The 20,500-nt window shown below is 41.2% G+C and overlaps 2 protein-coding genes across 3 annotated transcripts in view; one reads left to right on the plus strand and one right to left on the minus strand.

Annotated features, from left to right (window-relative positions):
* The window catches only part of Rps6kb1 (ribosomal protein S6 kinase B1), a 57,346-nt gene extending 48,133 nt beyond the window's left edge, over positions 1-9,213 (plus strand). Inside the window, exon 15 of the mRNA XM_070027059.1 lies at positions 8,916-9,213. Coding sequence (XP_069883160.1) covers positions 8,916-8,925 — 10 coding nt within the window. The 3' untranslated portion in view covers positions 8,926-9,213. The remainder of the gene's footprint in view (positions 1-8,915) is intronic.
* On the minus strand, positions 3,009-20,468 carry Rnft1 (ring finger protein, transmembrane 1). Of its 2 annotated transcripts, none has more exons than XM_070027069.1 (9): positions 20,372-20,468; positions 18,137-18,597; positions 17,858-17,934; positions 15,786-15,886; positions 12,839-12,992; positions 10,871-11,029; positions 9,861-9,926; positions 5,207-5,308; positions 3,009-3,883 (listed from the first exon to the last, which is right to left on the minus strand). In XM_070027069.1, the coding sequence occupies exons 2-9, from the start codon at positions 18,540-18,542 to the stop codon at positions 3,749-3,751; spliced, it is 1,200 nt and encodes a 399-aa protein (XP_069883170.1). In that variant the 5' UTR covers positions 18,543-18,597; positions 20,372-20,468; the 3' UTR covers positions 3,009-3,748. The 2 variants fall into 2 exon arrangements, with proteins under 2 accessions (XP_069883170.1, XP_069883168.1); XM_070027067.1 differs by lacking the exon at positions 20,372-20,468 and adding an exon at positions 20,013-20,151.
* Between the last annotated feature and the right edge of the window lie 32 nt (positions 20,469-20,500).

Raw genomic sequence — 20,500 nt, forward strand, 5'->3', positions numbered from 1 at the left:
AATATTTTTCTTTTTAGGGAAGTACTGAGGATTGAACTTAGATCTTAAGCATGGTAGGCAAGAGCTCTAGCACTGAGCTGTATTCCTGGTCCCTGGTAGCATCTCTTAGTGCTGGTCCTATAATCTTTTATCTGAATTAACAGAATAATTGGAGTTTTATAACTATGTTCCTTTCTTTGAAATTAAAGGGTGAAGGTAGATGTGTAGAGAAATGCTTTGAATTCATTATCAATAATGGGTAACATGGCCCTCTTATTAAATTTGCCCAGTTTTCAATTCACTGCCTTCTCCCCCCAAACACCACCATTGTTCACCTGGGACCTCTTCTATTGCTTAACTTAATTCTATTAAGAAACAAAGCTGTCTGAATAGGTATTGAGTAAGTAGGTTTGGTAGATAGATATTGTGATAGGACTGAATGCTGAATGCTAGTCTTGTGTTCTGAATAGGAAGTCATTTGAGTTGATTTTTACAGCCAGATTTTAATTCCAATCACCCATTCCTTACTATAATACCTAAATAACACAACTAAGCTTCACCACAAAGCCATGCAGAAAGAGGATTTTTTTTTTTGTCGGTCATGGGGCTTGAACTCTGGGCCTGGGCACTGTCCCTCAGCTCTTCAGCTCAAGGTGAGCGCTCTACCACTTGAGCTTCAGTGCCACTTCCGGTTTTCTGGTGGTTTATTGGAGATAGGAGTCTCACGGTCTCTCCTGCCCGGGCTGGCTTTGAACCTTGATCCTCAGATCTCAGCCTCCTGAGTAGCTAGGATTACAGGCGTGAGCCACCAGCGCCCGGCCAGAAGAGGATTTTAAGCCTAGTAAACTTGTTTAAATCTTTGCAGGGATCTCAAAGAGTTTAATATATTGTGACTGAGTAAACAGAAATAGTTGTATTTATAAGCCAGCAGTGTTTACTTGGCAGAAGAAAAAAAACATTACAGGTTTCTTAATGTTCTTTTTTGTCACTTTTGTCAGGCATGAAAATGATTTCACCTGTAGTTAGTTTGTCACTATCTTTAATCCATATGTTAGTTTAGCTTCTTTAATTAATATAGCAAATTTGTTTTGTGCTTCTTCCAACATCTTTCTACTGTTACCAGAAAGTCACCAGAGATAATCAACCTCAGTTTTTATGTCTGGCAAAAGAAGAAATGGGCAAACTATGAAAGTGCTTTAAGTAACAGGAAAGTTTATTAGAAATTCAGCAGAGAAAGATTTTTACATGGCATGATGTCATCAGAAGACTACTTCACATCATCTTCAGCCAGCTGTAGGATATTGACATGAGCATTAAATTTTCTTCCTGTTTTGTTTTCATCTTTTTTCTTTTGTTGGTCATGGGGCTTGAACTCTGGGCCTGGGCCCTGTCCCTGAGCTCTTTAGCTCAAGGGCTAGCACTCTACCACTTGAGCCACAGCACCACTTCCAATTTCTGGTGGTTAATTGGAGATAAGAATCTCACAGACAGGCTGGGAAGGTGGCTCAGTGGGATAGTGCTTGCCTTGCATGCCTGAGGCCCTGGGTTCGATTCCTCAGCACCACATAAGAAAAAAAAAAAAGAATCTCACAGACTTAGTGCTGGTGGCTCATGCCTGTAATCCTAGCTACTCAGGAGGCTGAGATCTGAGGATCATGCTTCAAAGCCAGCCTGGGCAGTAAAGTCCGTGAGACTCTTATCTCCGTTTAACCACCAGAAAACCAGAAGTGGCGCTGTGGTTCAAGTGGAAGAGCACTAGACTTGAGCTAAAGAGCTCAGGGACAGCGCTGAGGCCCAGAGTTCAAGCACCAAGACTGACCAAAAAACAAACAAAAAAAAAACCCAACCAAATCTCACGGACTTAACTGTCTGGGCTGACTTTGAAACCTGATCCTCAGATCTCAGCCTCCTCAGTAGCTAGGATTACTGGCACTTGGCTATGAGCGTTGAAGTGAAGGTAGGAGTTTTAATAGTTTACCCCATTATATCTTGGTTGTGGTTCACCTGGGTTCCAGAGAAGTTAATCACTATGGTCACTACAGGGGAGCAGTCTTGTTCCCATGAGATGACCTACTTCAAGATGGGGTGGCTTAATCATTACTGTTAATAATCCTCTTTTGAAGGTGATATGATCTGTTATTACAATCCCCCTCCCCTGTGAAAACTGCTGGATGATAAGTCTTATAGTATAAACTCAGATATAACCAATAGCAGCTCTACAGAGGCTAAAGACTTCTGTTGTAGATTTCATGTTCTTCTGTAGACATTTCTAAAGAAATGAGCAAGTGCCTCATTCTCTTCTAATACCCAACAAAAATTGCCTAAAGGCAAACAAACCACCCTATCCAATGCTTCTGGCTGCTCTTAAATGAACTCCTTGCTACCCTACCCCCTTGCTGGGGATCAAACCAAGGGTGTCTTGCATGTTAAAGAAGCACCTATAACTGAGCTATAACTCCCAGGATTGAGTGAAAGCTCAATTAATGTGATTCAAGCATAGAATTTATTTATTTAGTCTGTCGTGGGGCTTGACCTCTGGGCCTAGATGGCCTAGGTGCTATCCCTGAGCTCTTCAACTCAAGGCGAGCACTCTACCACTTGAGCCACAGCGCTATTTCCTGTTTTCTGGTGATTAATTGGTGATAAGAGTCTCACAGACTTTGCTGCCTGGGCTGGCTTTGAACTGAGATTCTCAGATCTCAGCCTCTTGAGTAGGATTACAGGCATGAGCCACCAGCGTCTGGTTCAAGCATAGAATTCTTTCTGGAAGTGACTAGTTATAATGGTTTTTTTTTTCTAAGATGTTTAGGGGGTTGATCTTGTTTGTTGCACAATTCAAATCAGGAAAGCCAGTTTATAAATTTGTTGTTTTTGTGATGCTAGGGATTGAATCTAGGTTCTGTTTCATGCTGAGCAAGTACTCAGCATACATCAGACCTGTATATTAATTAAGTGATTCCCTCAAGGTGGTCTATGATGGTACAAAAAGGAACTTTTCAAACATGAAAGGAAATGGCAAGAAGCATGTAGAAGGTCCACAAACAATTTAAATCATTTATTCTACTAGTCATAAAGAATGATACAATATTAAAATATATCCACAGTAAATCTTGTTTACAGGTAAAATAGAGAATTAAGAACTTTAAAAATACAAATTTTATGAAAAAGTTTAAGCATTTTTAGACTGGGACTTACAAAAAATGCTTGAGAAAAGTTCAGATAGCATCTTAAAATAGGAAAAATATTCTGAAAATGTCAGGAATGAATACCTGAATTTCTCTAAAACTACTCATTTATTGTTTGGTAATACCAAGAAAAGACATTTACAGTTTAATACTGCAAAGAACTGTCAATAGGATAGAATATTACATATTCATTAGGTTGAATGTATACTTTTTAAAAAGTTCTTTAATCAAAAATATGAGAAGTTGGACTACACAATTTTCTTTTTTTCTTTTTTCTGCCAGTCGTGGAGCTCAAACTCTGGGCCTGGGCGCTGTCCCTCAGCTCTTCAGCTCAAGGCTAGCACTCTACCACTTGAGCCACAGTGCCACTTCTGGCTTTTTTCTGCTTATGTGGTACTGAGGAATCAAACCCAGGGCCTCATGCATGCAAGGCAAGCACTCTACCACTGAGCCACCTTCCCAGCCCCTGGACTACACAATTTTCTAAAACTGTTTAGAAGCATTTTTTTTTCCAGCCCTGAAAAATACACTCAAATGCCTTTATGAATAGTCAGTGTAGTGTGGCCTTTAATAGTTTATACAAGTTAATATATTTGAAGATGAGATGAAGTGGCTCCATCTTTCCATTTATTTATTCGATCTGAAATCACAGTTCTGCATAGTGGACATGTTTTCTCTCTGTTGAACCATAAGGTAATACATTCTTCACAGAATATATGCTGTAAGGGAAATAGGAGCTAGATTTTGTACTTGATAAGAATATTACTGAGAATTCTTGAAAAAAAAAAAAAAGAAACCCTTAGGGCCTCTTCTTAGTGCTGTACCACTTGAGCCACACCCCCAGCTCTATTCCTTGAAGTTGGTGAGGATTTTCACTACCCTCAAATTTTATAAATGAGAAAATACTGCATAATTAAGAGTGATTTCAGTGACAAAGCCACTAGTACTTAAATTCTATCCTTTTGATCATTACTAAATATAAGCTATCTTTAGAGATTATCTGAATTAGAAAAGAATAGAAAACAGAAGAATATTCATATTCCAATAATAAATATTGTTATTTTTCTACAAGACTGTTAGCCAATTATAAAAAGTCTTATTTTTCTTTTTTCTTTTTTTTTTTTTTTTTTGGGTCCGGTTGTGGGGCCTGAACTCTGGGCCTGGGCGCTGTCCCTCAGCTCTTCAGCTCAAGGCTAGCGCTCTACCACTTGAGCCACAGCGCCACTTCCGGCTTTTTTCTTTTTGCTTATGTGGTGCTGAGGAATCGAACCCAGGGCATCATGCATGCAAGGCAAGCACTCTACCACTGGGCCACCTTCCCAGCCCCCAAAAGTCTTATTTTTCAATCACTTTGGTATCCAGTCTGCTAGTTAAATTATTTTTCTCACTGGGTGCTGGTCATGCCTGTAATTCTAGCTACTCAGGGGGCTGAGGTCTGAGGATCCCAACTTAAAGCCAGCCCGGGCAGGAAAGTCCCTGAGACTTTTTTTTTTCCTGTCCTGGGGCTTGAACTCAGCCTGGGTGCTGTCCTTCAGCTCTTCAGCTTAAGGCTAGCACTCTACCACTTGAGCCACAGCACCACTTCCAGCTTTTTCTGCTTATGTGGTGCTGAGGAATCGAACCCCGGGCTTCATGCATGCGAGGCAAGCACTGAGCCACCTTCCCAGCCCCGTGAGACTCTTATTTCCAATAAATCACTCGAAAATTGGAAGTGGTGCTGTGGCTCAAGCGGTGGAGCACTCGGACTTGAGCTGAAGAGCACAGGGACAGCACCCAAGCCCAGAGTTCAAGCCCCACGACTGACCAAATACTCTGTATTTAAAAAATTCATTACAACCTAAGGGAAAGTGACTTAATCAATCTTACCAGCAGGCTCTTATCTTTAATACATTACTGGTTTGTACTTGGAATGCTACCTTCCAGTAAATACTGTAGGGTTTTGTTTGGCTTCTTTTTTTCTTTTATTTCTTTACCATACAATAAATGTAAATGTGACTTTCACAAACCACAAGTGCTGAATTAATTTTGCTTAAAAACATTACCTGACAGATGAGAAGAATTGGCTTCTGAAATTCAGCTTGGCATATTGAACAAATATCTTCCACATCTGAACACTGTCTCTTGCTGGCAGCCACTCCATAACTCTATGAAGACAAATTCTGTTCAGCTATAAAATTCTGTCTTGTTTCTCAAAAAGTAGTTGATGCTGAGCTTGTCAGATCTCATTGGAATTACGCATTTCAAGACTTTCCAATAGAATACAAACATTGCACAGCTGAACAACATATCAGAACTGTTAAGAGCATGGAAGATTGACAAGTCCATTGGATTCACAAAGGGTGACAGAGCTTCAAATTCAACATAACTGGCTTAAGGGAGTAAGCAATTAGAAATATAAATAATAGAATTTAAATTCATGTATGATATCTAGGATTTTAAGTTAAATTCACCTGCCTGTGGCAGTGGTTTGTAAAATAGATGGAGAGCTTTCTTTAAAAATAGTTTTCTGGCTAGACAAGGTGGCACACAAGAATAATCCTCGTTTAGGAGGAACATGAATTTAAGGTCAACCTGGGGAGAGGTAAAAGCAAGACCCTGCCTCAAAAACAAAAGGGTTGGGGTCATAGGTTAAGTAGTAGCTTGCCTACAACTGTCTTGGTCAATTCTAGCACTTCCTGCCTCCCTCAGGGTCTGGGGGTGGGGTGGGAAGGGAAGACTAGTGCCAAGGACTCATGCCTGAGAATTGTGATCAAAGCCAGCTTGGGCAGACAAATCCAAAAGACTCCAATGACTAGCAAAAAGCCAGAAGTGGAGGTTTTCCTCAAATGGTAGAGTACCAGCCTTGAGCAGAAAAAGCTAAAGGCCCTGAATTCAAGCCCCAGTACATTACATTTGTACAGGTGTGCCTATACAAAGGAGTTTATATCTTCAACTGGATTGATCGGTGGTTCCAGCTATCAGATATAGGAAATATGACCCTGATTTTTTTTTTTTTTGGTGGTGGTGGTAGTCATGGGCCTTGAACTCTGGGCCTAGCTGCTGTCCCTGAGCTCTTCAGCTCAAGGCCAGTACTCTGCCATTTGAGCCATAGCACCACTTCCGGTTTTCTGGTGGTTTATTGGAGTCTCATGGACTTTCCTGCCCAGGCTGGCTTTGAACCATGATCCTCAGATCTCAGCCTCCTGAGTAGCTAGAATTACAGGTGTGAGCCACTGGCACCAGGCATGACCCTGATTTTGAATGGTCTCCAAGGTTCAATTATGAAAGTGTGGGGACTATTGAATACTCCTGTCACTAAATCCAAAAATAATTTTTACTACTAATCATAGAAGAGTAGTCCTACAAAAGAAACTAAACTTCACAAAGGAACTCAGCTGAACATGGTGGTGTTTCACACCTTTGAGGCTAGCCAGTTACACAATGAAACTGACTCAAAAAAAATGTCAGAAAACACTAACTGCAAAATGTCATGGAGATAGACTACTGTTCAAACTAACTGAACAGTAATGCAGTTCTTTATTTTTTGGCCAGTCCTGGGACTTGAACTCAGGGCCTTGGCACTGTCCCTGAGCTTGAGCCACAGTGCCACTGGTAGCCTTTTCTGTTTATGTGGTACTGAGGAATCGAACTCAGAGCTTCATGCATGCTTGGCAAGCACTACCATTAAGCCACATTTTCAAGTCCTAAAAACAATTTCTTTTCTCTGAATTCAGGAGGACATAATCATTAAATAGATGTGACAGTTAAACCTTAGTAAAATTGGAACAAACAAAGTATAACAAATGAGAGTAGAAATGATGGAGGAAAGGTATGCTAAGACCCAAGTAAAGTCATGAGAAAGAGGCAAAGCAGGACTTGTATCAGCATAGCTGAAGTTATGATCTAAAGTTCTTGTACAAAAAATTAGGGCTAACGAAGATAAACTAAAAGAAATACTGAAAATTAAGCCTTTGAAGCTAGGTGCCGGTGGCTCACGCCTGTAATCCTAGCTACTCAGGAGGCTGAGATCTGAGGACAGTGGTTCAAAGCCAGCCTGGGCTAGAATGTTCTTGAGACTTATCTCCAATAAACCACTAGAAAACCAGGAGTGGCGCTGTGGCTCAAGTGGTAGAGCGCTAGTCTTGAGCTGAAGAGCCGAGGGACAGCACCCAGGCCCAGAGCTCAAGCCCCACAACTGACCAAAAAAAAAAAAAGACTTTTTGAGCATAACATTAAAAACTTCAGAAACAAATTTAAAACTGTTAGATGACCTTGGTGCCATTTCCCTTTAGTAAAGTGTCATTTAGCAGAGTACATTGCAGATATTTATGTTGACAACCTTTATTTTGCTTGGCATTTTAGAGATTCTCCTTTGATGGTCTGACTGCCATTTCCTTAAAGAACAGTATACATGTAATGAGGATATGACAGGGAAACTTAATAAATCAAAGTGTCATTCATTGATATGCAAAAGCATTTTTGTTTTTTTCTTTTTCCTTTAGTACTAGGGATTGAACTCAGCCTCACACGCTAGGCACTCTACCACTGAGCTAATACATCTAGTCCATGGGGCATTTTCTTTCTTTTTTTTTTTTTTTCTTCAAAACGCAAGGTTTATTCAGAACAAGCCTAGGCTCGGGCCTCATCCCATACACTCTGACACAGCAGAGGGAGAGAGGAGACCCCATGGGGCATTTTCTTGAGGGCATTTCAGTATAAATCTTACCAGATCACAGAACAATGGCTGATGTGAGCTCATACAATCATCATTGAATTAACCTGAACAAAACTATTTGAATTTTATTATATGTTCTCTAAAGAAAGAACTCTGCATAAGATGTAGCAAAAGATATTTCTATATTGCCATCTCACAGAAAAATTACCCTCATCAGTTAGTTTGAACCACTTTGTAAAAAATCCTTTTTGCCTTTTTTAGGGATACTAGGGTTTGAATTCAGGCCTCACATATATGCAAAATGGGCTCTACCACCTCAGCGATGCCTTCAGCCTCTTTTTGCCTTGGTTATTTTAAGGTATTGCTTTGCTTTATGCTTGAGCTAGTGTGGTCTGCATTCCTCTTACTTAACATGTCATTGTGTTGCTGGAGATGACAAGCACATAGCATTGTGCCCAGCCATTATTTCCTACCCTCCACAGCTGGAATAACAACAGGTGCATGCCACCCATCCAGTTGAGCTGGAGTCTCTGGAACTTTTGTTATTTTGGTCCGGTCGTAGGGCCTGAACTCTGGGCCTGGACGCTGTCCCTCAGCTCTTCAGCTCAAGGCTAGCAGTCTACCACTTGAACCACAGCACCACTTCCAGTTTTTTTTTTCTTGCTTGCTTGTAGAGCTGGGGAATCGAACCCAGGGCCTCATGCATGCAAGGCAAGCACTCTAAAACTGAGCCACCTTCCCAGCCCTCTCTGGAACTTTTATGCTTAGCTGGCCTTGCATTTTGGTCTCTATCTCTCCACCTCCCAAATAGCTAGAAATCACTTTAATAATATGCTATTCAGTTGGTAATCTTGTTAGTGGATTAGACTGATTAACTGTTTAAGGACCTAATAGACTGCAGATCTGTAAAGCAAGCCCTTCAATCTTGTGACCACACAACTGTACTGCAAATCTTTGAGGTTACCAAACAGTAAATTAGTTTTCTTTAGGGGTTACTTTCTTACACTTGGTAACACTGATAGATTACATTAAGTTTATAATTGACATTGGACTCTCAATTGCTCAACTCCATGCTGTAAAATTATTTGTTCATACAGAATTGAATAGGAGGAAATTTCCTTCAATAAGAAAATTGCAAGGAGCTGGACATCAGCGACTCACACCTGTAATCCTAGCCTACTCAGGAGGCTGACATCTTAGGATCACGGTTTGAAGCCAACCTGGACTCTTCTAGTCTGTGAGACTCCTCACTAAACTACCAAAAAAGCTGGAAAATGGGGCCGTGGAACTGTGGAACACTAGCCCTGAGCAAAAAAAGCACCCAGGCTCTGAGTTCAAACCCCAGGACAGGCACCAAAAAAAAAAAAAAAATTGCAAGCAACGTGATTTTCAGTGGTAAGCCTTCCTCAAGACAAGAACATTTTCAGTGAAGCCAACTTTGGCATTTGGCATTAATGCAAATACATTAACCTACCATTTTTTTTTTTTTTTGGTGGGGGGAAGAAAACAAAATTCAAGACAGGATTTCTGTTTATGTTTTAAGAAAATTTTATAAACTTAAAATGTCAAATGAAAAAGGATTTGAAAGGAACATTCAAATACATAAGCATTACAATAATTAGTGGGCAGTTGTATAATGTATGAAACTAGATTACTGGTTTCTTAGTAAACTCCTAGATTACTAAAGCCACAAAAGCTAACATTCTAGAAAAATCTAAAAAATATCTCCTTAAATCTATGCATGTAAAAACCTCTTAATTTTTTGTTATAAAGAAGAAAGGAGGGCTGGGGATGTGGCTTAGTGGTAGAGTGCTTGCCTAGCATGCATGGAGCCCTGGGCTCAATTCCTAAGTACCACATATACAGAAAAAGCCTGAAGTGATGCTGTAGCTCAAGTGGTAGAGTGCTAGCTTTGGGCAAAAGAAGCTCAGGGACAGTGTGCAGGCCCAGAGTTCAAGCCCCAGAAGTGGGAAAAAAAAAAAAAGAAAAGAAAAAAGAAGAAAGGAAAAGGTATTGTTCCTTAATTAATAAGAAGTACTTACTGGTCGTGTAAAAAATATTCGTAAAACCTGTCTGAAAGTTCTCAATTGTCCAAAAAAGTCCAAGAGCTGAAAGAAGAAATAATTAGTTCAGAGAGCCATATGTGCTAAACCAAAAATATCAAAACTGCAATCTCTACCAGGCACTGTTGGCTCAGGCCTATGATCCTAGTTCGAAGTCAGCCCTGGCAGACAAATCTATGAGACTTATCTCCAATTAACTAGCAAAAACCTAGAAGTGGAGGCACAGCTCACGTGGTATAGTGCCAGCTGTGAACAGAAAAAGCTAAGCAAGATCATGAGGGCCTGTTTCATGAAGCCCAAGTATCAGCACAAACCTGAAATCTCAACATCAAATTCTCATTTAATCTAATTCTCATGCAATCTATTTTTCATTGTGTATTCAAGCTAATCATTTCATAGTATATCTCTAGTCCAGTTACTAATTATTTGCTTTATAGATCTGAGCCAACTCTTAACCAAGAGGGACAAGTATATTAAATATCTAGTTATTTTTTTCATAATTATATAACAAATGGTACTGCTGAGGACTGGTGGTATATTCCACTTACTATCCATGCTGTGTGGAGGTCTACTCCCCCGTCCTCAGTAAAAACTGAGAACTATAACCTAGAGTAGTGGCAAAGGCTTGTAATCTCAGCTGGAAGCCTAGGCAGTACAACAAGAACTCATCTCAAAACAATAAGCAAAAGAGTGGAAACTACTTTTTTTCTTATCCAGAGGAAGTGCATTTTTTTTCTTCCTCTCTCCTTCCCCTGCTACCCCCCCCATTTTTTTTTTTAATTTAAAGATACATGGTCTGTGTCACACAGGCTTGCCCCATTCTGCTAAGTATTAGCAGGATTACAGGTGCATGCCATCACACCCAGCTCTCCATTATTAAGAATCCAGCATTACTTAAGACTAGTTAAGGATGGCAATTTTAGTATATAAACTCAGCAGTCACTCTTATGAATCATTATGTCATGACCAAGATTTATAATGTCACTTACTTTTAGTATGAGGTAGAGTAAAGCCAGCAATATTCCAAGGCTCCATTTCGTTACATTACCAAACTCCCCATAGCTTATAAGATAACGAAACCAAACTGGTATGGGAACAAAAGTTCGGTAGTACTGACATAATTCTTCTAAAAGCATATACCAGTAACCCTAAAAAGACAGAAGGAAAACAAAGCAAAAATCCAAATGGAGCTAAATACACAGTATAGATACTATAATACTGTACGGAGAGCATCATGAATATATTATGTAGTAATTCATTATATGTATTACTGTAATAATGATTGTGACTCACAATTTCAACCTGGTTTTTATGTATATTATAACTAACACTTGTAGTAGGGCAACAGTAGCTCATGTCTGTAATCTTAGCTAGGTGAGAGGCTGAGAGTGGGAGTCCTCAGTTCAGAACAGCCCAGGCAGACCCCCTCCTCAACATGCAGCTGGGCACGGTGGCATTGCACTTGTCGTTTTATGGGAGACTTGAGATTGGGAGAATCAGTTTCAGGCCAGCCAGAGCAGAAAAGAGTGCCAGACTCCATTCTCCACAGTGAAGTAAGATGTTGTGGTGTATGCCTGTGATCCCTAGTAACAAGTAGAAGCCTAAAGTAGGTGGATGACAGCCTGGGTATATGCCCAGATGGAAAGAAAGACCTTATCTCAAAAAATAACAAGTGAGGCTGGATGCTGGTGGTTCACGCCTGTATCCTACCTACTCAGGAGGCTGAGACCTAAGATTGTGGTTTGAAGCCATACCAGAGGAAAGTCCATGAGATTCTGATCTCCAGTTAATAACCAAAAAGCCAGAAGTAAGCCAGATGCTGGTGGCTCACACCTGTAATCCTGGCTACTCAGAAGACTGAGATCTGAGGATCATAGTTCAAAGCCATTTTGGGCAGGACAATCTATGAGACTCTTATTTCCAATAAAACCACTAGAAAGCCGGAAGTGGTGCTGTGGCTCAAGTGGTAGAGTGCTTGCCTTGAGCTGAAGAGTGCACCGACAGCATCCAAGCCCAGAGTTCAAGCCCCATGAGGGAAAAAAAAAAAAAAAAAGCCAGAAGTGGAGCTTGAGTGACTCAAGTGTCAGACTGCTAGCCTCGAGCAGAAATAGCTAAGGGACAGTGCCCAGATCCTGACTTAAAGCCCCTGAACTGGCAATATAATAATGATGATGATGATGACGACGATGATGAAAATAACTAGTGAAAGCCAGATTCCAGTAGCTCACAGCTGTAATCCTAGCTACTTAGGAGGTTGAGGTTTAAGGATTGTGGCTCAAAGCCAGCCCAGGCAGACAAATCCAAGAGATGCATAACAACCAAAAAAGCTGAAATGGAGCTGTGGCTCAAATGGTAGAGCACCAGCCTTGAACAAAAAAGCTAATGGACAGTGCCCAGGTCCTGACCTGAGTTCAAGCCCTAGTACTTGAGTACATATACACGTACGTACACACACACACACACACACACACACACACACACACACACACACACACACACACACACACACACACACACACACACACACACACACACACACACACACACACACACACGTCCTGACCTGAGTTCAAGCCCTAGTACTTGAGTACATATACACGTACACACACACACACACACACACACACACACACACACACAGGCAAAACAGGATTGGAAGTGTGGCTCAAGTAGCAGAGTACCACCCTAGCAAAAGCAAGGTCCTGAATAACATCATAGAGTCAATTATCAATGGATAATGCCCTGAAAGAGAACAAAAGTAAGTGTGGTGACTGATTTTTCAATTACTCTAAAGCAAATGGAATTCTGTTTTTATCCAATAGCAACTGGTTGCTGAGCTAATGATGGTAATCAAAATTAAGGTATTTAGCAAAATGAAAAATTACAAAAGAGACATTTAAACCACAAATAACATTAATATGACTTACCAATGTCATTCCAATAAAAAAGTTTCTCACCTTTGATTTAAAGGGCATGATGAAGGAAGGCACCAGTAAAATAAGGCATTTTAAGCCCATGAAGAGGAATTTCAGAATGAAGTCTGTAATTCCAACAATCCAAAGTACTTCCCAGAAGCTCAAGTGATCCAATGTAGGATTTAAGAAAATTAAGCTACCAAGAGAAAGACATCAAAGTTTATCAAAACATTAAAATTTATATAAATATTTTGGTATATAAAAATGTGAATTTGGCAAGATAATATAGTTCAAATAAATACAGCATAAGATATTTTGCTTAAAAGCTCTTTCTGAATGTCAGGATTTCAAATCTTCCTTCATTGAATAAAGAAAAAGTCTTCCTGGATGATCATGGTTAACACTTCTTTTGTTGTTTAAAAAATTGTAAAATTAGCCAGGCGCTGGTGGTTCATGCCTGTAATACTAGCTACTCAGGAGGCTGAGATTTGAGTATTACAGTTCAAAGCCAGCTCGAGCAGGAAAGTCTGTGAGACTCTTATCTTCAATAAACCACTCAGAAAACCTGAAGTGGCACTGTGGCTAAAGTGTTAGAACACTAGCCTTGAGCTAAAGAGCTGAAGGACAGTGTCCAGGCCCAGAATTCAAGCCCCACAATCGACCCCCCCCCAAAAAAAATTGTAAAATTGCCGGGTGCTGGTGGCTTGTGATGTAATCCTAGCTACTCGGGGACTGAGATCTAAGAATCATGGTTTGAAGCCAGCCTGGGCAGGTAAGTCTATGAGACTCTTCTCTACAATAAACTACTCAGGTAGAGTGCTAGCCTTGAGCAAAAGAAGCTTCAGGAACAGCACCCAGGCCCTGAGTTCAAGTCCCAGGACTTGTGAAATTCATTTACATGATATAATCACATGAAAGCCAAGTAAGACCAAAACATATCTATGCCCAAAATTGTGGAAAGATAAGGAATATCAGGTGTATCTTTCAGATTTATTAAAGATTTATTAAAAGGGAAGGTTGGAAGATGATCAGATTTATCACTGCTGCACATAATAATTACTGAGTTTATAGGTGCAATTTTTTCTTTTTTGTACTCTAAGTCTTTTTGTTGTTGTTGTTGGTTGTGGGGCTTGAACTCTGGGCCTGGGTACTGTCCCTGTGCTCTTCAGCTCAAGGCTAGCGCTCTACCACTTGAGCCACAGTGCCATTTCCAGCTTTTCTGTTTATGTGGTGCTGAGGTATCGAACCAAGGGCCTCATGCATGCCAGGCAAACACTTGATACCAGTGAGCCACCTTCCCAGCCCCCAAATTTTAAACAAAGAAGTATTTTTGTTTTTGCTGGTCATGGGGCTTGAACTCTGGGCCTGGGCGCTGTCCCTCAGCTCTTCAGCTCAAGGCTAGCACTCTACCACTTGAGCCACAGCAGCACTTCTGGCTTTTTCTGCTTATGTGGTGCTGAGGAAACAAATCCAGGGCCTCATGCATGCAAGGCAAGCGCTCTACCACTGAGCCACCTTCCCAGGCCCAGTCCTATAGTTTTTAAATATTAGCCATGTACCTTTTGATATCAAAATTTCTAGCCCAACTCTCTACTCCGAGCTTCTGAATATACCTAGAGCCACTTTCTCAATAATTTTAGTTGCCCTCTGATACTGAAAAGTTACTTTCTTCTCAATATCAGTTCCTTCCCCTACTTATCATGTGAGTCATTCTTGCTTCTTTCTACTCAACTTCCTAACCACCCAATTCAATCCATGTTTATTGGCTTCACCTATAAACTATATTCCAGAGTGATCTATATTTCAAATTTTACTGACTATTAGAGCTTCTAATTATCTGATTAATGCTGAAGTCAGAACACTTCTTTTTTTTTTTTTTTTTTGGGTCCAGTCACGAGGCCTGAACTCTGGCTTTTTTCTTCTTAGGTGGAAATCGAACCCAGGGCCTCAGGCATACAAGACAAGCGCTCTACCACTAAGCCACCTTCCCAGCCCCCAGAACACTTCTTTTAATGACTTTTTTTTTTTTTTTTTGGTCAGTTGTGGGACTTGAACTCTGGGGCCTGGGCGCTGTCCCTCAGCTCTTCAGCTCAAGGTGAGCACTCTACCACTTGAGCCACAGCACCACTTTCAGTTTTTCTGGTGGTTTTACTGGAGATAAGAATCTCACAGACTTTCTTGCCTGGGCTGGCTTTGAACTGTGATCCTCAGATCTCATCCTCCCAAGTAGCTAGAATTACAGGTGTGAGCCACCCGCGCCCGGCTTAATGACTATTCTTCTAGGAACAAAAACCACCACCACCAACTGGTACTTAATAAATAATGGTTCAACAACAACAAAAAAGTTTTCAAAAAAATTAAATACTGGGCTGGAGGCCTGGCTTAAGTGCTAGAGAACATGCCTAGCAAGTACAAGGCCATGATTTCAAGCCCTACTACCATTAAAAAAACCCCAAAACAAAAAAACACTAACAACAAAAAGAACCATTAAGCACATGTCATGTGTCAAGGCCCTTGGAATATAAGTCAATCATTTAAAGTTTGCAATTATGAAAAGACATATAAAAACTGAACTATATTGGGCTGGGAAGGTGGCTCAGTGGTAGACTACTTGCCTTGCCTGCATGAGGCCCTGGGTTCGATTCCTCAGCACCACATAAGCAAAAAGAAAAAAAAGCCGGAAGTGGCGCTGTGGCTCAAGTGGTAGAGCGCTAGCCTTGAGCTGAAGAGCTGAGGGACAGCGCACAGGCCCAGAGTTCAGGCCCCACGACCGGACCCCCCCCCCCAAAAAAAAAAAAACTGAACTATAACTAAAGGCCTGGCTCAAGTGGTTGACTGCCTGCCTAACAAGCAACAAGCCCTAAATTCACATCCCAGCTCTATAAAGAAATAAACTGAAGTACATGGTAAGCATTATGTACAGGTAAAACATTCAAATGCTATGGAATATATGATTATATTTAAAATATTTAGTAGGACCTCTGATTACCTGTAATATAGTGACTGAGAATTAAAGGTGTAATATAGAAGGAGAGAAGATCCTGCTAAGAATACCAGTAGCCAAACACATTGAATCTTTGAGGCCCTTTCCTGAAAAATAAACATTTTACAAATTGTTACTCTGAATTATGCCAGAATTTCAAATATCATTACCCTCTTAATCAATAACTCATTGAGTAGGATTACAGGCTTGAGCCACTGGTGCCCGGCTTAAATATCTTTAAATTATACCTTACTATCACAAACACTTCTCTATATCTCTTTAGTGAATAAAACAAAATGCCTTAGCAAAAAAAAAAATTGTTTTTTTCTGGTCCTGGGGCTTGAATTCAGGGCCTGAGTGATATCCCTGAACCTCTTTGTGCTCAACAGCCAAATTTTTAATTTTTATTAATTTTTTTTAGCTTTATTTTTAGCTTTATTTTTATTTATTTATTTTAGGTGCTGGGGAATTGAACCCAGGGCCTCATGCATGCAAGGCAAGCGCTCTACCACTGAGCCACCTTCCCAGTCCCTCAACAGCCAAATTTTTAAAACACAATTTTTTTCATTATATGAAAAATGTGATGTATTTCAAACAGGTACACTGAAATACAGGACCTGTCCAAAACAAACGGGATACCTCTGCGCCTTTACTTTTTGCGGCTCCCCCACAAAACAGAATTTTAAAAATTAAGAAAATCAGTTTAAATATTTACTTTTGTTTATTTTTGCCAGAACTAGTGCTTGGAACCAGGGCCTAACTCAGCTACAGTCTACCATTTGAGCCACACCTCTAGTCTTGATTTTTGCTGGTTACTTTGGAATCTCATAGATTTGAACAATGTCTTGGTTGGCTTTGAACAATGATCTTCCAGATTTCCACTTCCTGATTACAAGTATGAGCCACCAGCACTGGCTTAATATTTTTAATTTCTTAATCTCAAGTTTTAATGACTAGTTTTATAGGTGGAACATACTAATCCCCAAATCAGAAATCCTAAACAACCCAAAATACAAAAGTTTTTAGCACTAACATGAAACCTCAAATGGAAAATTCCATACCTGAATATTATGCCACATTAAAATCACAGGTATATTAAAAACATACTGTATAAAATTACTTCTTGGTTACATGTATAAGGGGTAAGTTATAGATGAATTTTGTTTAGAATTAGGTCTTACCCTCAAAATAACTTATGTATATGCAAATATTCAAAAGTATGAAAAAAAATCTGATACACTTAGTTCCAAGAATTTCATATAAAGGATACTCAACCTGTATTAACTTTTAAACCATGAATTAAATGCATTGCTGTTTAGTAGGTTGTACTTTCACATAGATACAGTCCTTCCCTTTATAGTAGCTTTAAGTAGGTGAAATTTTATAAACTCTTCTCCTATTATGATTAAGACTCAAGAAAAACTTAATTTTTTCTGAGACATAAACATTTCAATACCCAGTTCTCTTATTCAGTACTACAATTTATTCAGTTGATATCTTATATGTACTAAAGGTTGTTTTTTGTTTGTTTTTTGTCGGTCATAGGGCTTGAAATCTAGGTCTGGGCGCTGTCCCTCAGCTCTTCAGCTCAAGGCTAGCACTCTACCACTTGAGCCACAGTGCCACTTCCGGTTTTTCTGGTGGTTTATTGGAGATAAGAGTCTCCTGGGCTGGTATTGAACTGTGATCCTCAGATCTCAGCCTCCTGAGTAGCTAGGATTACAGGTATGAGCCACCAAGCACATGGCTGTACTAAAGTTTATAATGAAATTATTTAGTATGTTCAAATCAACTCACAAAACATAAAGGCCCTTGCAAAACTGTTTCAAATAGCATGGTCTAAACCTTTATCTTACTATTTTTTCTTTATTAGGAAAACATACAAAGAAAATAAGGTGAGGCAATTCAACATTAAGACAGGTAATTTATTACAGGTCATTTAGATAACAAAATTAATATGTCAAGGATATTATGATTATCCTATTACTACCTGTTTCTCTCAGAAGTTACTTCTATTTCAATATGATCTTTCTAATTCTGGAGAAACAGTTAATATTTTAGTTGCTTGTTATACTTACTCTTAGAAAAACCTGATTTACAATGCTTTTGTTTGCATATATAAAAGTTGTTAGCAGCCCAATTCCAAGAGAAATTCCTGTTAGAAAATAAGTTCCAATTAATTGAAATGAAAAAAAAGCAAATATATAAGCTAATAATAACATGAATTAAAGGAAAGATTCAATTTTAAAAGCTAACAACAGAAAATAAGTAACTGAAATGCATAGGTTAATGTATATTACCAACAAAGAAAAAAAGTTTCCTGAATTTAGCAATTAGCCAATGTTTATAGGTCCTACCTGTTATATGTTGCATAACAAGTTTGACACCCAGAATCAGAATATAAGGAAGACTTTTTTGCAACCACTTGAAGAGAGAGCGAAATTCTGAGAAGGAGCTATTTCCATGTTCTCCAGACTCGGTGGCAATATTATCAGGCTGTCTTGTTTCACCGTGGGAGTGACTCTGGTAATGACTATGTACACATCCGTGGGTACAGCTATGGACGCCTGACCTTATATTTCTGGAGCCTGAATTCTCAGCATATTCTTTAGGGATGGAGTTGATCTGGATATGAATATCTCCAGAATGAAGACAGGAACTTTCTCCTGTCAGTCTTGATGTATGGACACACTGGGAGGCTGAGGCATCTTCACCACTTGCAGTTCCAGGAGGACTGTACAATTGGTTACAGTTGGCTTGCATGGCCCTTTGATACTTTTCTTCTGATCCAGATTTCTTTGTTTCAGGGCTCTGTCACCTTAAAAAACACACAGAAAATATGATGCTTACTAGGTGTCCATGTCACTAAAGGAGTGGCTGATAATCACTGATAAATTCTCAGGTTATCATTCACTGTTAATTCCTCCCTCCTCCTTCAGTGCCAAGACTCTGCTGCCCTATCCAGTCTCTTGTTTTTTTCTTTGTTGTTGTTGTTTGAAGGAACATTTGCAGACTGAAAAATTGCCCTCCCTTTATCTAATGCTGGAAGGTATCTGCAAAATAGTAATAAAGTACCATGTGCCCAGCAGATGTTAATAGAGTACTAGGCGCTCACACGAAATACTTTGAGACACTTGCTCTTTTCCCCAAGTGGAGCAGTTTCATTTTAGATGTTTTCTACAACAAAGAAGTTTCATGGTGTGTTGAAAAAACAGAAACACAAGCTTGGTGCTAGTAACTCATACCTGTAAAGCTACTCAGGAGACTTGAGATCTGAGCACAGCATTCAAGGAAAAGTCCTCAAGACTCCCTCTCCAATTAACCAGCAAAAAAGCTGACTAGAGGCTTGGCTCAAGTGGTAGAGTGCCAACCTGTGAGTTAAAAAAAAATCTGAAGGCTTGATACCTCAAGGTTATGTGTTCAAGCCCTAGTACTGGCACAAAAATAATAAGCAAGCATTTTAGTGCTATTAAATACTAGGAAGAAACATTATTTTTTAAAACAAATTAAATTTCAATGCCTTAAGTGTCAACAGAGATAACAAAATCTCAAGTGACCTACGCGTTTCATTTTATTGTGAAACAGCTTCTTTAAAGCCAGGACATTTGTTTGTTTGTTTGTTTTTTCAGTAAGGAACAGTGCTACCAGGAACATTACTTTTCTCAAAAGATGATTCCCAGGCATACTTTGGGGGCGTCACCCTGTAATTGCTAGGTGAGGCTGTAGTCTGAAGATGGAGTTAGTGCAAATACCACACCATCGGTGGTGTGCAGGGGTCAGAAAAGACGTCATCCGGGAAGGGTTCCCCCCCCCCCAAGCCAGGAAGGGGCGCAGAGCTGCCCTGGCGGCGGAGCCGGTTCGGTCTCTGCAGGAGGACGCCCCGGGCCCGGGCCGGCCCGCCCCGTGGGGGGCTCGGCACTCCCGCTGGGGGCTGGGCCCAGGCTCCCGTGCCCCGGTGCCCCGGTGCCCTTCCCTTCCTCTAACCCCGCCAGCGATCCGGGGCAGGACGGTGGCCTCGGCTGTAAATAACAACGCGGAGCCCTCCCGATCTCCGCCGGGCCAGAACCCAAAGACGAAGGGAAGAAAAAGGGCGAGAAGCGAACACCAGAAACTTTCCCGGAATCTCCGGGGACAGCTCTCCACCCACGTCCGCGCCTCCAGCCCCGCCTGCTCCCCGCCAGCCCCGCTCAGCGCCCCCGCTCCCCTCCTCCGCCAGCTTCCCGCAGCCCTGACCTCTCATGACCCCCCCGGCGGAAGGAGGCCTCCGCGGGAACCGCCGCAGCACACTCCGCACCGAGCCCGTCAGGTAGAGCCCGGCGACTCAGAACGCCGCCTCTCACACCACCTCAGCCCGGCCGGACGGCGGCGCGCGCGCTCCCCCGGACGTGCGCGCGCGCCCCAGCCCCGCCCCCTCCAGCCGCGCGCGCCGCTTCCGCAGTTGTCAGCGAGGCCGCGCGCTGGGGGGACGGCCGCGGACGTGTCCACAGAACAGTACGTCGCTGTCACGTCACGCGTATCCGTGTCATCTTCCACTAGCCTCCGAGAGGCCGGACGTTTTGAGGTTAAAAAGTGTGTAGGGTACGGGAACCTGCCTTCGGAGGCAGAAACCGAAGTTGGGGCTATCCTGGCTCCTCCGCTCCTCTGGGGATCGGTGTCCCCTCGCCTGGCGGGCCGAGGGGGCCGCGTGGGCCCGGGTGCGCCCTCGGCGGGGCGGAGCGTCA

The sequence above is a fragment of the Dipodomys merriami genome, unplaced genomic scaffold (assembly GCF_024711535.1).
Source record: "Dipodomys merriami isolate MVZ:Mamm:240054 unplaced genomic scaffold, mDipMer1.0.p SCAF_19, whole genome shotgun sequence".
In the NCBI taxonomy this organism is placed as follows: domain Eukaryota; kingdom Metazoa; phylum Chordata; class Mammalia; order Rodentia; family Heteromyidae; genus Dipodomys; species Dipodomys merriami.

Bases quoted from the DNA above. Each gene is read 5' to 3' on its own strand.
- Rnft1 (XM_070027069.1), bottom strand. From the start codon at position 18,542: ATGCAAGCCAACTGTAACCAATTGTACAGTCCTCCTGGAACTGCAAGT. The intron at 17,935-18,136 runs GTAGGACCTATA...ATTTTCTAACAG, and splicing joins TGTTATGCAACATATAACAG to GAATTTCTCTTGGAATTGGG. The intron at 11,030-12,838 runs GTGAGAAACTTT...CTGTCTTTTTAG, and splicing joins TCATGCCCTTTAAATCAAAG to GGTTACTGGTATATGCTTTT.